Raw genomic sequence first — 15,515 nt, forward strand, 5'->3', positions numbered from 1 at the left:
ACTTCCTTGACCGCTGACAGATATAACTTGGGTGCAAGCAACAATTCTGTTTATTTTTCTTCTGTATTTTTTCAGTCACAAAGTGCTGGCTTGTATCCGATTCTTTCTTTGATTTTCCTGTTGTCAGTCTATCACTTGGTACAAAGTAGATGAATGCAGCCTTCCTCTGAAATAGATTCAGAAGAATCTTGACTACTTCCACTATCTTTGAGTCCCTGAAAAAGATACCTCTAAAAGGCTTTCTCCAGCACTCCTGCTAAAACAGGGGTCAGCAACCTTTTTCAGCTGTGGGCCGGTCCACCGCCCCTCAGACCATGTGGTAGGCCAGACTATATTTGGGGGGGAAGACCCAAAACGAATTCCTATGCCCCACAAATAACTCACAGATGCATTTTAAATAAAAGGACACATTCTACTCATGTAAAAACACATTCCTGAGAAGGCGATTGGGCTGCATCCGGCCCACGGGCCTTAGGTGGCCTACCCTGAGCTAAAACAACTCAAACGCTTACAATTTGGATCAGTGCCTATAATCCCTGGCCATTAGCCACGGTGGCTGTGAGCTGATGGGAGTTGGACTCCAGCATCTAGAGGGCTGTAGGTTCCCCATACCCAGTTTAGATCACAATAAGTTGGTGTGTATCTTGGGTCCCCACTCGTGCCCTCAGCGTCAAACCCCCTGCCTACTAAGCCCTCCCTGCCCTTCTCATTTTTTTAATTCAAAGTGAGGAGTTTGGGTGCTTTGTTTTGTTAGGAGGTTGCCTGCTTCACTGTATGTATTGTTTGGGGAAGGTGTATGTTACCTGTTTTATTGGGGACAAGTGTCTGAGCATCACTCATTTGCCTGTGCAAAAAGCATTTCATTGATTTTCAAATGTCTCCTAAAAGATTGGGGGTCTGCAGTGTGGGCTCTCACTTGCTAGCCAAGGTAGGCTGTACAGTTTGTCTTAGAAGACAGGATGGTGTTATTTGGTGATCCTATGAGAAGGTGCATCGGATAGTGACTATGACACTCCTCTATATCTTCAGTCTTGAGACTGCGTATTTCTGCGTTCGGGCCCCTAGGACTTTTAGTCTCCACATCAGCACAAGTATCATATAAATGCCTCCGGGCGTTTTTTCACACCGTGCGTGCCTCCCTCGATTCAATATAACGATCGCACTGCGGAGGAGTTCCGCCGTTGCAGAAATAAACAAAACTCTGTTATGGATGATTCGGGAGGCACCTTCTTTTTAAAAAAGGAAGCCCCGCGTCGTGACACAAGCAGCTCCTCAGCAGAAAGGAGGAGAGGAGAAGTTGGGCGGGCAGGGAGGCCTCGGGAGGGCGCCCCCCCCCCCGGTGAATCAGCTCCTGTGGGTGGCGCATTCTCCAGGGGGCGCCAGGACTGCAGCCTGCCTGCCTGCCGATGCCATTTAAAAAGTGCTCCAGCCCCGAGCGCGCCGGGTTCCTCGCCTCCTCGAGTTTGAGGAGCGGAAATGGCCAGCGCGGGAGAAGCGCTTTGTTCTTTGGCGGCGGCGGCGGCGGCGCGGCGGTTCGCGTGAGGCGCTACAGGCCTCTCTGGCGGGAGAGCAGGAGACGGAGAAGCGAGCGAGGCGGGGAGGCGCGCCGGCCCTGAGGCGAAGGGTGTGCGAGCGAGAGCGCGGCGGGGCTTCCCTCCTCTTCTTCCGCGAGCGCCCTCGGCCCCCTTGACGCGCCCTGCTGGGGTGGAGGAACCGCGTTCAAAAGCAGCGCGAGCCCAGCAGCTTCCCTCAGTGGCTGCGGGGGACGCCCGGGCGTCGTCGGAGGCGGAGAAAAGGCTCCCGGGACCCCGAAGGCTCCTCTCCTTGCCCGGGTCTTGCGGGAACTTTGTTCCGGCGGCGCCGCCGGGAGGATGCTGGAGGGCGGCTGCAAAGCCGTGAAGGAGGGCGTGCTGGAGAAGCGGAGCGACGGCTTGCTGCAGCTGTGGAAGAAGAAGCGCTGCATCCTCACCGAGGAAGGGCTCCTGCTCATCCCGCCCAAGCAGCCGGAGCTGGCGGCGGCGGCGGCGGCGGCTCCTGCTCCGCCGCCTGCTGCTCCTCTCCCCGGCCTGGAGACGACGACGACGACGACGAGCGCGGCGCCCTCCGTGGTCGCCAAGATCAAGGAGCTGCCCTTCTCCACCATGAAGACGGTGGACTGCGTGGAGCGCAAAGGCAAGTACGTGTACTTCACGGTCGTGATGGCCGAGGGCAAAGAGATCGACTTTCGGTGCCCGCAGGAGCAGGGCTGGAACGCCGAGATCACGCTGCAGCTGGTGCAGTACAAGAACCGCCAGGCCATCCTGGCCGTCAAGTCCACGCGGCAGAAGCAGCAGCACCTCGTCCAGCAGCACGGGCCGCGCCTGCGGAGCGCCTCCAACTCCGCCTAGCCGGGCCCCAGCCAGGGCAGGTAGGAGCCAGGCGGGGAGAGGGCAGCTCTCCTGCCGCCGATCGCCCCGCTCCCCTTTGCAGCCCTTCCCCAGCGCCTCTCTGGGAAAAGCCTTCCAGACGGATTCCCTAACAATCACCTCTCTCTGCTGCCTTAGTTTTGCCCGGCGAAAAGTGCCGTGTGGGTTGCAAACTCGTGTTGCTTCCCTGAAGCGCGCGTCTGGATGGGCAGCCCGCTTCACGCGCGCGATGTTTTGCTTGGAATCATAGAGTTGGAAGGGACCCTGAGGATCATCTAGCCCAATAATAAAATAATAATAATTTATTCTTTATACCCTGCTCATCTGGCTGCCCCCCCCCCCACTCTGCACTGCAGGAATATGCAGCTGCCCCATGCATTGGGGTCGAAATTGCAACCTTGGCGGTTATCAGCACCAGCCTGTAACCGGCTGAGCTGCCCGCTGAGAGAAGTTGTGCATAAGGCTCAAGCATGAAAAACACGCGCAGATGCTCTCCTGTGGTTCGTGCACGTGTGTGTGTTGCATTAGCTGTTTGTATAAAAGAGAGAGTCACTGGGTGACTTTCATTCCTTTCCCTGCACTGAAATTCTCTTCTGTAATTAAGAGTAAGGCTTGAAGCGCTTGATCAGATCCCTCTAGCAACCCTAGAGCATGTTGTTTGTCTTGCTCGCTGGACTAATAGCCTCAGTGGACAGCTCTTCCGGCCCTTCTCAAACAGCATGTGCTTGCAGTGTGCTGTGGCATGATGGATTATTGTGCAGCTGCTAGATCAAGCCTGGCCCAAGTGCTTTGCCACCGGAGACAGAGCAAGAAATGCCCTCCTCCGCAAGTCAAGGTGAAGAGCACCCAAAGTCAATCAGGTGAATTTGCAACCATGATTGCTGTGCTTTAGCGAACACCAAAAAAAAAAAAAATTTTTTAAAAATCCCTACCCGTATCTGCAAATCATTCAGTTCACATGTCATGCTTCTCCTTCCAAGCAATGGGGCTAAGAACAGTTAGTGACCCTTTGCATGTAACTGTAAAAGGAATTGGGGTGGGGGTGGGGGTGGTTAGAGCTAGCATCTTCCTGGTGCTGAAGCCTAGTTATGGAAATAGCTGTCAGAGCCTCAGGTTGTTGCCTCTTGCAAGGACACTTTGCAAGAGACCCTGTTGTTTGTATTGGCACTGTTTTAGGTAGGAAGTGTTCTGTGGCTGTAAAAGAAGAATGCTGCTCAGTTATTCAGATCACTGTCCTGTGTTGTTATAGATGGAATTCAAGCAATGCTTCTGGAAGCAAGGTGGACCCTCTCCATCGATCACAACCTTGGCAAACAAAGGGACTGCAGACACAAGGGAGAGCATCAGTTCTGCTGCTGGAGTCTTTCCACTTTTGATACTGCCCATGATTACTGCGGGGAAGCGTTTTAACTCTTGTAACTTTGACTACTGCTTATGAAGATATGAAAGGATTATCTGGCCTGCCGGGCCTCAAAAAATATAAGATTGTTGCTGCCATATTCCACCCCCCAATCTGTTTTCTTTTTTATGTTAATTTATTAGTGGAAACTTTTGCAAGGTATTTCTGAATGTGGGCCATTTAGAAAGGAATCACACACAGAGTATAGTTGCATTGGCTATATTGCTACACTTGAAGGGAGGAGGAAGGCAGAGGAGAGAAGGTGATGTTGGTGAAATGAAGAGATGTACCAGAATATGGACTTTACAACTAGTCCCCCCCCCCCACGTCACTTTTTACATCCGTTTTCCGTTGCCACAAGTGAGAGACTATTATGAAACAAATGTGTGAAATATGTCCTGGAATAAGGAAAGCAATGACTTGGAACCTGATTTCTAGGTTGCTTTAATGTTTATTATATGTTCATTTGGAGAGTATTATATTTTGTATCCAGTAGTAAATGCATTTGGGTATGCCACTTGTATGTATTCCTGCTTCGTGAAGAGGCTAAGGAAATCTGACTTCATGATCAAGGATAATCGATTTAAAAATACAATCATGCTATGTTCTTTTATTCAGATAATAGAACCATGCAGAGAACTGTTCATTGCACTTCTTTGTTTAAGTTTGGGACCCTGTCTGTAATGTTTCTCAGAGCTGTTCCTTGATTCTGTTCAAATCATTCTAAAACGTCTTCAAATGCTACACTAATCATCCCATCCAGTAAATGTCTTACTGTTTAACTGAGGAACTTTCCCAGAATTCCTGTAATTGAGTTCCCTAGATGAGCCTCAGCGCAACATTTTCCATTGCCCCCTGCCACAGCCTCTAAGAACATAGGACATTTCAGTCAGGGAGCAGCACTTATTTAAAAAACAACAACAACTAAGCAAAGATTCTGCTTTTGTTGTTTGTCTCTATTTACAGTCTTAATATGGAAAAAGTAAGGCTTCTAATAACATTGTTTCTTATCAAAAGTTATTTTTAAATTGGTTCATTCAGTTACAAGGAGCCTAACGTAGTTAATTGGATAAGGGAAGGCCTTGGGTTTTGCAAGCATGTGTTGAACTTAAATCCAAACTTAACCAGTCCTGCATCAGGAGAAGACATTGTTGGGTACCTGCTGATACTGAAAGCATAGGTTCTCCTCTTTGCTGTTAAAACCTGTTTACCTGAGCATGCAAGCGCTCTAGGTAGATATGTGGACTGGGCAAGTGAATAGATTGCAGCAACAACCATTGAAGTCATTCAGGGAGGGACCTTATGAAGCATGCCTTGCCCAAAGGCTTCCCAAAAGCCAACCCTTTATAAAGGGTACCTTGTGGTTCCTTTTATCCAAGTTAGTCTAAGTCTGCCAACAACAAATAATGAGAACTTACTCTGCCCCCATTAACAACAGATTAGTACTGCAGAGCACACTCTGTTAAGAATGCAGGCCTATACATAGTAATTCAGATAAGTTATGAATGGCCTGTCTTAGGTTTGGTGATACCCAGTGTTCGTCATACCCTGAGTAGACCTATTGAAATCAACAGGCTTAAGTCTATTGATTTCAGTGGGTCTAATCTTCATGACAGTATTCCTGGCTTCCTTCCTCAACCTTATCTAAATAGTGTTTAAATGTTTGTAAAATAAATTACCCCAAAACACCAGTGGTTTCAGAAACAGGACTTAACATGATTAGTTTTGCCAGTCTCCTTTTCCCACCCAAATCATTGAGAGCCTCTCTCCGTGTCTACCTCCACTTCCACTGTTTAATGTTATGGAATGGGGAATTGGACCAAAATATTAAATTCCATGCTAAATTTCTTGAGGTTAACTGATGTTGTCATAACTTCTCAATACAGTGGTACCTCTGGTTACAAACTTAATTCGTTCCGGAGGTCCGTTTTTAACCTGAAACTGTTCTTAACCTGAGTATCACTTTAGCTAATAGTGCCTCCTGCTGCTGCCACGCCGCCACCGCACAATTTTGTTCTCATCCTGAGGTAAAGTTCTTAACCTGAGGTACTACTTCTGGGTTAGCGGAGTCTGTAACTCGAGGTGTTTGTAACCCGAGGTACCACTGTATACTGTGTTTTTTAAAAAAATGGTGGCAGAAGTCTTCAGTCATGCCAACTTTTGCTATTTTTCACAATGTATTGGAAAACTTTGATGCTAGCTAAGCCTTGTAAGCTCCGGCGGGAAGGTAAATAGCGTTTCTGTGCGCTGCTCTGGTTTGCCAGAAGTGGCTTAGTCATGCTGGCCACATGACCCGGAAGCTGTACTCTGGCTCCCTTGGCCAATAAAGCGAGATGAGCGCCACAACCCCAGAGTTGTCCGTGACTGGACCTAACTGTCAGGAGTTCCTTTACCTTTACCTTTACCTTTAAGCCTTGTAATGGTGGATTCAGCTGATGCTACTGCCTTTAATGCATGACTGACTAGACTAAAGGCCCACAGACATTACCCCCCGTCACCTCAGAACAAATTGTAGGAAAAATATGAGAAGTGTGAAGGAATCATGCTTATTCTGTGATATGAGGAGTAAACATCTTCACTTTTTGTGGCCTCCTGTTGGGCGTATCTTAAGGACAAACTTCCTTCCCATCCCAAGTTCATTTTTTTGTACTGAGAATATGTGACTTGTATGATCAAGTTGGCTGTGGCTTTGTGCTTCTTTAGGATTGCTTCATTTTATATTACCTTTAAGACTTAGAAGAACTATCCACAGGAATTGCTCCGCTGCGTCTCTGTTGCTAAGAAATGTCTTTGCAGTGTATAAAACAGAGGTCATTCCTAGACTGTTTGAGACTATGACAGAGGGCAACAACTTTAGGGATGTCTCCAACTATGCTTTACTCAGAACACACCCATTTTAATTAATGAACCTCAATAATATTACAAGTTTCATGAGGAAAGGACACATTTTACCAAGGAAATTCAGGGTATAGTTACTTAGTAATAATGGATGGTTTTGCACATGTGCTTTTTTGAGCTTCTCCTCCCTCTGTGTGATGTTCTGCATGATGCAGAGACCCCACAAACGGAGCCTGTTACAGTGGCTTCACTACCAGCCTGTCTCCAAATAAGGTCCCAGTGAAAAGTTTTACATTAGTGTTGCAAATTAATGGTGGGGGGGGGGAGTAACAGGTAGGCCACCTGTGATTCTCCTCGGATGAAGATAGAACTTTAATAAAACAAACAAATTTCCGCGTCATGGTAAACCTATGAACTGCAGAGGTTTTTCGTACTTCGCTCCTTCCTGAACAAAAGCAGGAGCAACCAACCACGGTCCCCGACTTAGAATTACATTGGAACTAGGGATCAGGGCTTCTTTCATGCCAAACAAACTACAGTATGAAGCCACAATTTCGTATTGGCTTACTAATTGTGGTTTGTTTGAGCAAAACAAAACAAAATCGCCGGCTTGGATTTATCACAAAATCAGGGGTCATGGTTTGTTTACTCATCCTAGGGGAGGAGTGAAGCTGGAGCAATCTCCACATTCATTATAAACTTTATAATGATGTGCAAACTGGACATTTGTTTCTCAGTAGGAGATGCCTGTTTTCAGTTTTCAGAAGAAAGCAAATCACCCCTGTGGTTTTTCTGTTACATTTTGGAAGTAAAAAACTCCCCACCCTTTTCTTTTTTAGTTCATTGTTTTCAATTACTGGCTTTTGCAAAGTAGCTGCAGTGATGTACCAAATGTTTTCTGGCACATTGTGAGCTGAAACAAGTGTTATCAAACAAAATATGTGTAAATATGATGCAAATGATTTCTGAGAGATGTGATTTATTTTTCAATATGCATTCCATTTCAAATAAAGAAATATTCATTGAAATGTTCCCTTGATATGGTATGAAAAGACTACATCTTCAAAGGAAGATGGAAACAAAATTTCTGGACATAATCAATAGACTGCTGTAAAGCTTACATCTGTGGAATATCATTTTCATTGATTCAACCATTTTGAGATCACGACATAGAAGGTAGCTTGTTTTTAAAGAAAATCTATAATTGGTTTTCATTAGAGAGAAGCCTAAGAGAGGCTAGGTGACAAAAAACTAATAATTACAGTGGATCTTTTCAAGAAGGGTTTCCCCCCTTTATGACTCACTTGAACGCAAGGTGCATCAATAACACTCTGCTCAACAGGACAACCTTCATCTGTAGCGTCTGTTCCTTTCCTCCTTCACAGCATGGTCCTTTTGGAGAAAATTGTGCTTGCCACAGGCTATAAGCTTTGCTTTCAGGTTGACTTTTTAATATTTCCATTTTACAAAAGAGTAATAGAGGCTGGGAGGTAGTGATTGAACAAGACCACCCAACAGGTTCATGATTGAGCCAGAATTTGATGCCATATTTCCAAAGGTCCAGGCTGAATATGATGTTCATATAAAAAGAGGGAATTTGGTAGTTCACTAAAGTATGTGTTATTATGTGACTAGGAGCCGTCACATCACAAGTTAGCTCATTTCCAGTAAGGAGGGAGGGGAAGACACTGAAAATACTGTATGTTTTGAAACAAGGCCTTGTCTGTCCATGCATGGCAATTTTCAGCACTCTAGCGCCTGGCATGCATTCAGCCAGCATCAAAACATTGTGACCTCCTTATTACCCAAGGGAATTGCAAAAGGAATTGCTTAGTCATCATCATACAGCAGTTCTGCAAATCAGTGGGAGGAATACATCATAGTCGTCTTGGATGACTGAATGGTGACTCTGGAAAGGTTTCTTTTTCCTTTGCTGAAAACAAGTCCCTAATCCATTCTATAAACGTTGGTTTCTTTTCTGATAACAGTAAGGCAGATGACATTATTTCGAAGCATGCCACCCCTTTTCTATTAAAAAGAGAGAGAGAAGTCTCACTCAAACTCTCTTTGGCTCATTCTTCTCCGTGTTGCTCTCCTTTACCTTCAGCTTGACTGAAGACAATGTGTACTTACGTTAAAGGAGTGACAGGGGTCTGTTTAACCTGGCCCATCCATCTCCACTTTTGTGGAGATCACCACTGTGATTGCTTCCCCGCTGTCACCAACCCGTTTCTCTTGGGTACACACGGAGTCCAGACAGTTGTTAACATTAACAAATAATCAAGTTTTTTATAGGCATGAACAAGTTTATGGTTTCAGTTAATTTTTCTTGGCAGTTTCTTAATCTTAGTTCCTTTACTGTCCTATACGTTCCTAACAACTTCAAATAGATTATCCCAACTATCTATCTGACTCCACCTAACAGTTCCTCTCACTCTCTCCCAACACAACTCGACCAACCCACAGACTTATATTCTCCCTCTGTGGTTTTGTATCTGTCAGGTGGAGATATGTAGTAGAAGGAGCTGCTGAAGTGGTCAAACCGTTTCTCACCTGGCTGGAGGACACCTCATCCTAGAGCCTCAGGGTCTAGTCTGGGCTAGTCTTGCCTGGAGCTGGGAAAACTTTCTCTCTGCTAGCTCCAAAGCTTTGGGGGCCTCCCTAGAAACCATGGGCTACTTGCACTCCACTGCTGAGAGGGCTGCATTGGTTACCAGTCTGTTTTTGGGCCAACTCTGAGGTTTTCAAGTTAGTTCCCTAAACAACTTGGACTCCAAGTACCTTAAGGACTGCCTGAATCCTTACGCTCCCCACCCCTTAGTTGCTAAGATCTTTAGATGGAGCAATTTCAGTGGTCCCAAATGCCCCTGAAGGTTCAGCTGGACTTTACAAAGGATTGAGCCTTTACTGTGGCAAACGCTGCTCAGTTTTAGGCATTTTCTAAAAGTCACATTATTCACAAACCTTTCACACGTGAGGTTTTTGACGCCAAGCTCTTATTGGTGTGTTCGATGTTTTTATTGTTTTTGTTGTTAATACTTTGTTTTTAGCCTGTATACTTACAGTATCCATGAAAGTAAAGTTTGTAAATATTTAAATAAAGACACTTATGAGAAGAAGTATGTAATAATTTCCAAGCAATCTTCTGAATTACGATGCATTTTTGGGAACAGATTGGCGCTTGCTTTCCTGAACTAAGGTTTATCATAATGCAGTGCACTGTACACCATTAATTGTATTATGAAAGACAAGCTAACGTGCATTTCCCACAGTCTAAATTACTTACAGAGAGTCAAGAAATGTTTCTGATTCTATTCTGGGCCCGACAGTAAAAAGTCAAAGATAAGTTTGCTTGGAAATGGTTAGATCAAGGTCTCATTGCTGTGATTGTGCTAAAAATTGGAGGCTTTGCTATCTTTGGGAAATGTAAACTCAGTACAAGTTTTCGAGCTTCCCAGTAGTGCCCTTTAGCCAACATTTATTCCTCCCCCCCGCTTCAGTTTTCTTTCAATTTTTGCTGAGTTTTCTGTGTTCTTGCATTTCAACATGTTTATCTTCATGCCAGAAGCTACTACACTTAATTTCTGGCTGTCACACAGCTAATAAAAGCACTTTGGTAAAAGGGGATGGGGGAATTGCAATGCTGTTTTTAAGGTCTCTGATGAGTTTATTCAACGAATGCACTTTAGCAAGCCATTTGGTCCCTTTGCATGTATTATGTCAATTACATGTCTATGCACATGCCAAACAGAGAGAAGAATGGGATGTATATTGGTCTTGCAGCAGTCCATGTGCTAACTCCACATTGCCCCAAACTTCATTTCAGCCAAGGCCATTTCAAGTCATCTGAGAAGCTGTTGTGCAGATGACCCCTTAAGGTCGTGTGGCAGCACCTACTTTCTCATTAGCACAATGTTGCATTTGTCATATTTACAAACGGTTCCATAAAAAGATTGTGCGAAATGTGCTTCACAGGACTGTTATGGGAAGCAAAAGACAAACTTAAGAAGTTGTTCACTCGCAGTTAAGGAATGTAAAAGGTCCCTAGGGTGTAGGATGACCTTTAAGTGCTGCCAGAAGACTGGTAAGACATATGCTTTCATTTAAAATAAATGTGTATCTTGCTCTTTCCCCTATGAAAATAAGAGCAAAATGGTGAAATACTTCCCGAGAGCCTTTGCCACACAGCAATATCCAACTTGAACAAGATTTTCATGTGAACATTTTTCTACTGGCTTCTCCGTAATGAAGATGGCATTGAAGTTGTGGATGGGTTTCTAAATGTATTTTGAGGTTTTATTGTATCTTCAGCATGTACATTTTACCTTTGATCTCCTTGTCTTATGAAGGTAAATGTGTAGTTGCCAAGGTAATGTGACATTATGGGCCTCAGAAAAGACAATGCCCTACTGCATGCCAGGGTCATAGCTAGGGGGTGGTGAGGTGGGCCCACACCAGGGGCACAGGCGATGGAGGGGTGCAAAATCGGCTAAAAATATATCCATAAATATAAATATTGATTATTGCCTCATAAGAAATGGTTTTCAATAGAGGGTGAATTGAATGGGTGGAAGGGCGGGGGGGGGGAGGGATGTTGGAGGAGAGGCAGGAAGAAGAGCTAATTAGTCCGTGGCTAGGGGGTGCAATCCGGAAAGTTCTGCCAAGGGCGCAAGATCACCTAGCTACGGCTCTGCTACATGCTATGATACTGCAAACAATACCTTCATGTGACAAAGGGACTTGTCTCACCTCTGAAGAGAGTAACATTTTCATACAGGGAGTCCTACTTGTCATTTTCATCTTGCCTTTATACAAGATTGGATCGTGTGTTTTATTTCTCATGGGGCAGGCTACTTATTGGAAAGGGTAAGAAATAATCACCATGATGGATAGAAATACCTCATGGAGTTTCTTTCAGAAGGCAGTGTGGTTAGATGCAAGGTTCTTGTAACTGGTGGTTGTGGTTGCATTGGCAGGCGATAGTAACTTTAGGAGATACCTGAATTTAAAAAGTATGGGGAATGGTGACTTAGTTGTAAGGTTAGACCTTTGAAAACTGAATTGTCAACACAACTGTGCTTAGGCTATGCCCATAGATAGACTATATTATTGTCCAGCATTACCGTCACTTTGCTTGTGGTTGGGAAATATGGAGGAGGGGTTTTGAATTGCTTATTTTGCAACTCTTCCAAGAGCAATTATTTCACGTACAGCTAAAAGGTCTGAAAATAATTAAAACTCCGCTGCAAGTGACGAGAGAGAGAGAGAGAGAGAGAGAGAGAGAGAGAGAGAGAGAGAAATCATTCAATGACAATTATGCTTCATGGCCTTCAAGACTCCTTTCCACAGTTCTTAAAAGCAATTAGAAGTAAGTAGCGAGTCTGGATTGTTCATCCCCTTTCACAGCTGCAAACTGAATGGTACTCATTAAGGTATAATCTGGTTTGAATTTGCAGCTGTCTGCTTCCTAAGTTCCCTTTATTTTTTAAAATATCTATAGCCTCAAGCAACAATAATAAAGGGAAGAAAGAAGTGAAATAGCAACGATTTACCCTGCGGTATTTCCAAGACCTCTTCCTTTCACATGCATGATCATAGCTTCAATCTTATCCCACGCTTTTTATGCAATACTATTCTCAACAGAATCTTTAACAATATAGTTTCTGAGTACCATTTTAACACAACATATAAATGATGAATTAATATAAGTGCATCAGTGGTAAAGAGAGCTCTGTTTACCAGCTTAGGTTGATACACCATCTGTGACCGGTATCAGTGGTTGGACCTGCTTCAGTTATTCATACACGAGTTACTTTCAAAGATGACTACTGTAAGCTACTCTACGGAGGACTGGTTTTGAGGAGGCTTCAAAAGCTCCAGTTTGTGCAAAATGTAACTGTCCAGATGTTGACGGGAGCCAACGGGGCGGGGGGGGGGGGTTTCCCTGAACTCATAGCACCAATTTTGCACCAGTTGCATGTGTTAGTGGTGTGTTCCCAGGCAGAATTAAAAGTACAGTGTTAATAACCCTTAGATTCCTAAATTGGGTTGGGCCAGGATAACTAAAGAACCATCAATCCCTGTATAATCCTGCCCATATATTAAGAACAGCTACGAAGGTCCAGTTTGTAAAATCTATTAGGCTGGTGGCATGAAAGACGGATCCTTCTTGGTGGTGGCTCTGTTGTTATAGAACTCCCTTTCTGGACGGTGCTTGCTCATCTCCCCCCACTGGGTTCAACTGGGTCTTAAAAACGTGTCTGTTCCATGTTGCTTTTCCTTAACTGTGTTTCTTGAGACTTTGAGCTGCCTTACAATAGTGTATTCTTATGATTTGACACTTCAAATATTATTTATTTATTTTTAAATTTATAGATCACCCTTCATCCAAAGAGCTCAGGGCAGTTCACAAGACAAAAATACAGGATAAAAATACAGCTTAATGTTTTGCATCTCATTGGGTACATGTCCTTGTGGGTGTTATGCCTTAAAAGGCTGGCTATATATACTTTAATCGTCCTAATCAAATGGTTGACTGTTTTATGATATTCACTAAACAGGTGGTGGTAATGGTATTTGGCTGGCAATAAAGATATTTATACAAAAAATTGATGGAAAAAATCATAGTAACAATTTGCAAATTGTTTTTTTTTTTAAATCACCCTCCAGAATTCCAGTCATAAATTGTGCATTCACATAAATAAACATCTCCTTTTTGATAGCTTTGGTCTTTCCCCCAATCCAGTTTTCTTTCCAGCCTTTCAGTTTTAATTGTAGGTTTTAATCTACATCATATAAAGCACCTGGCTCCCTTTCTAATGGCCATTCTAATGGCTGCTTACGCCTTTAAAGACTGGAGAAGTGTTTCAGCTGTTTCTGGAATACAGATTGCTCAGTTTTACACACGGAAATTCCAACTACATCTAACTTTCAGAAAGGCAATACTCCCTCAGCAAAAGTGACTATTGGAAGTGGAGTAAGATGAACCAGGGTAACACATGTTCCCAAGGTATTCCCAGTACAGAGAAGTTGAGGCCAGATGTATTTGAACATGCAGGAAAATCCTAATGTAGAAAAAGCCTCACGGGACTGCAGCTTACAGGACCTTTGGATCTCCTTCGCCCAACTGCAATTAATGTAAGTAGAAATCTTGGCTGCACTCCAAAAAGCACATGCTTGGAGCCATCTCACCGGAATTGGAGTGACATGTTCATTGTAATTAATATCAAGACTGCAGGGGAAAGGGCCTTTGACCAAGTATCAGAGAAAGCAGTCTAGGAGACCCAGGGAAACACAGAGTTTGGTTTTTATCCCCCACTTCCACTTCCTTATGCCTTTGTCTCCTAGATTGTGTCAATGCCTTCAACAGATTTTTACATGGAGAGTGTAGATTCCTTTGTTTTTCCCAGGTAAAGGTAAAGGGACCCCTGACCATGAGGTCTAGTCGTGACCGACTCTGGGGTTGCATGCTCATCTCACTTTACTGGCCGAGGGAGCCGACGTTTTTCCGGGTCATGTGGCCAGCATGACTAAGCCGCTTCTGGCGAACCAGAGCAGCGCACGGAAACGCCTTTTACCTTCCCGCTGGAGCGATACCTATTTATCTACTTGCACTTTGACGTGTTTTCGAACTGCTAGGTTGGCAGGAGCAGGGACCGAGTAACGGGAGATCACCCCGTCGTGGGGATTCGAACCGCCGACCTTCTGATTGGCAAGTCCTAGGCTCTGTGGTTTAATCCACAGCGCCACCCTTTTCACCAGGTACATCCCACCTAATTAATACAACTTCTGCACTTCTGCTTTTTTGGTTCCATATTACATTGATAGTTCATATGCATGCACGAATCAACCGTGTGAATCAGCCTGGAAAGCCAATGTGGGGTCTGGGGTGGGTGGTTTCTCCGCAGAAGGCCTGCGACATTGAGAAGATCCATATTGAGAAAGATCCACTTGGGTGCACCGAATGTGAGCCTTACACAAGGTGCCATATTATGAAAGATTACCAAAATCCCCCTCTGATGCAGGCAACCCAGCTTTTAGGAGGGGAGGCTAGACTTGGCAGTTGCTTCAAACCAATTTGTGCAGTGATTCTCAGCTTGTGGAGAGTCCTTTGTGTGCAGTACTACATTGGATTGTTTAATGCGCTGCTGCAAATTCACATTGAGGATGTAAACAAGTGCCAAGTTCTCCACACGGCAATTGCTCCGCACAAATGTCTTGCTGAGCTGCAGTTATGTGAGTAACCTTCTAGTGGCCCCATTCCCACTTTTTCGGCATGAGTCCCGTAAGAAAATGGGGTGTGTGCATTTGTGTACTCTAATCTAGCCAAAAGTGCTGGACAGCTAGTCTGCCTAAATAAGTACACTTCAGAGGGAACGTGGATTTTTAATTAAAGGAAAAACACTGAAATCGAAACTTGGGCAGGTTGGCAATGTTAATTTCTCCAGAAAATAAGGATTCCCACAAATTCTTTTTTTAACAAAACAAAACAAACCAGCAGCCCATAATTCAACAACCAGTAATTCAGACATGGTGTCTGGATTAATTCAACAAAATAGATGACCACCAGTGGGATCCTAAACTCTTTATACCACTTTAAAATGTACTTTATTCTCTGAGGGAACATTCACTCCAACCGCTAAGCAAATCTGCTCAGTTTGGCTTCTATCATTTTTAGGACACCACCTACAATTAATACCTAGTTTTGTTAATAAAAACACTACCCAGTTTCTCTTTATTACAGCCACGGGTTTAACACAGTACCTTCTGTGTTCAAAAGCAGATGCTCTACCACTGAGCTGTGGTCCCTCACACACACCTCTTTTGTTTACCATCTAGCCTGCTGAAGAGTTATGGAGAACTCGAAAACTTGC

General features: G+C 44.3%; 1 protein-coding gene across 2 annotated transcripts; it reads left to right on the forward strand.

Moving 5' to 3' along the window:
• The first annotated feature begins 1,294 nt into the window (after positions 1 to 1,294).
• PHLDA1 (pleckstrin homology like domain family A member 1) lies at positions 1,295 to 7,670 on the forward strand. Of its 2 annotated transcripts, none has more exons than XM_081210979.1 (2): positions 1,295 to 2,176; positions 3,655 to 7,670. In XM_081210979.1, the coding sequence occupies exons 1-2, from the start codon at positions 1,872 to 1,874 to the stop codon at positions 3,779 to 3,781; spliced, it is 432 nt and encodes a 143-aa protein (XP_081067105.1). In that variant the 5' UTR covers positions 1,295 to 1,871; the 3' UTR covers positions 3,782 to 7,670. The 2 variants fall into 2 exon arrangements, with proteins under 2 accessions (XP_081067105.1, XP_081067104.1); XM_081210978.1 differs by having other exon boundaries at positions 1,295 to 2,407; positions 3,655 to 3,791.
• The last annotated feature ends 7,845 nt before the right edge of the window (positions 7,671 to 15,515 follow it).

This window comes from Podarcis bocagei (assembly GCF_964188305.1).
Source record: "Podarcis bocagei genome assembly, chromosome: 10".
NCBI classification, from domain to species: domain Eukaryota; kingdom Metazoa; phylum Chordata; class Lepidosauria; order Squamata; family Lacertidae; genus Podarcis; species Podarcis bocagei.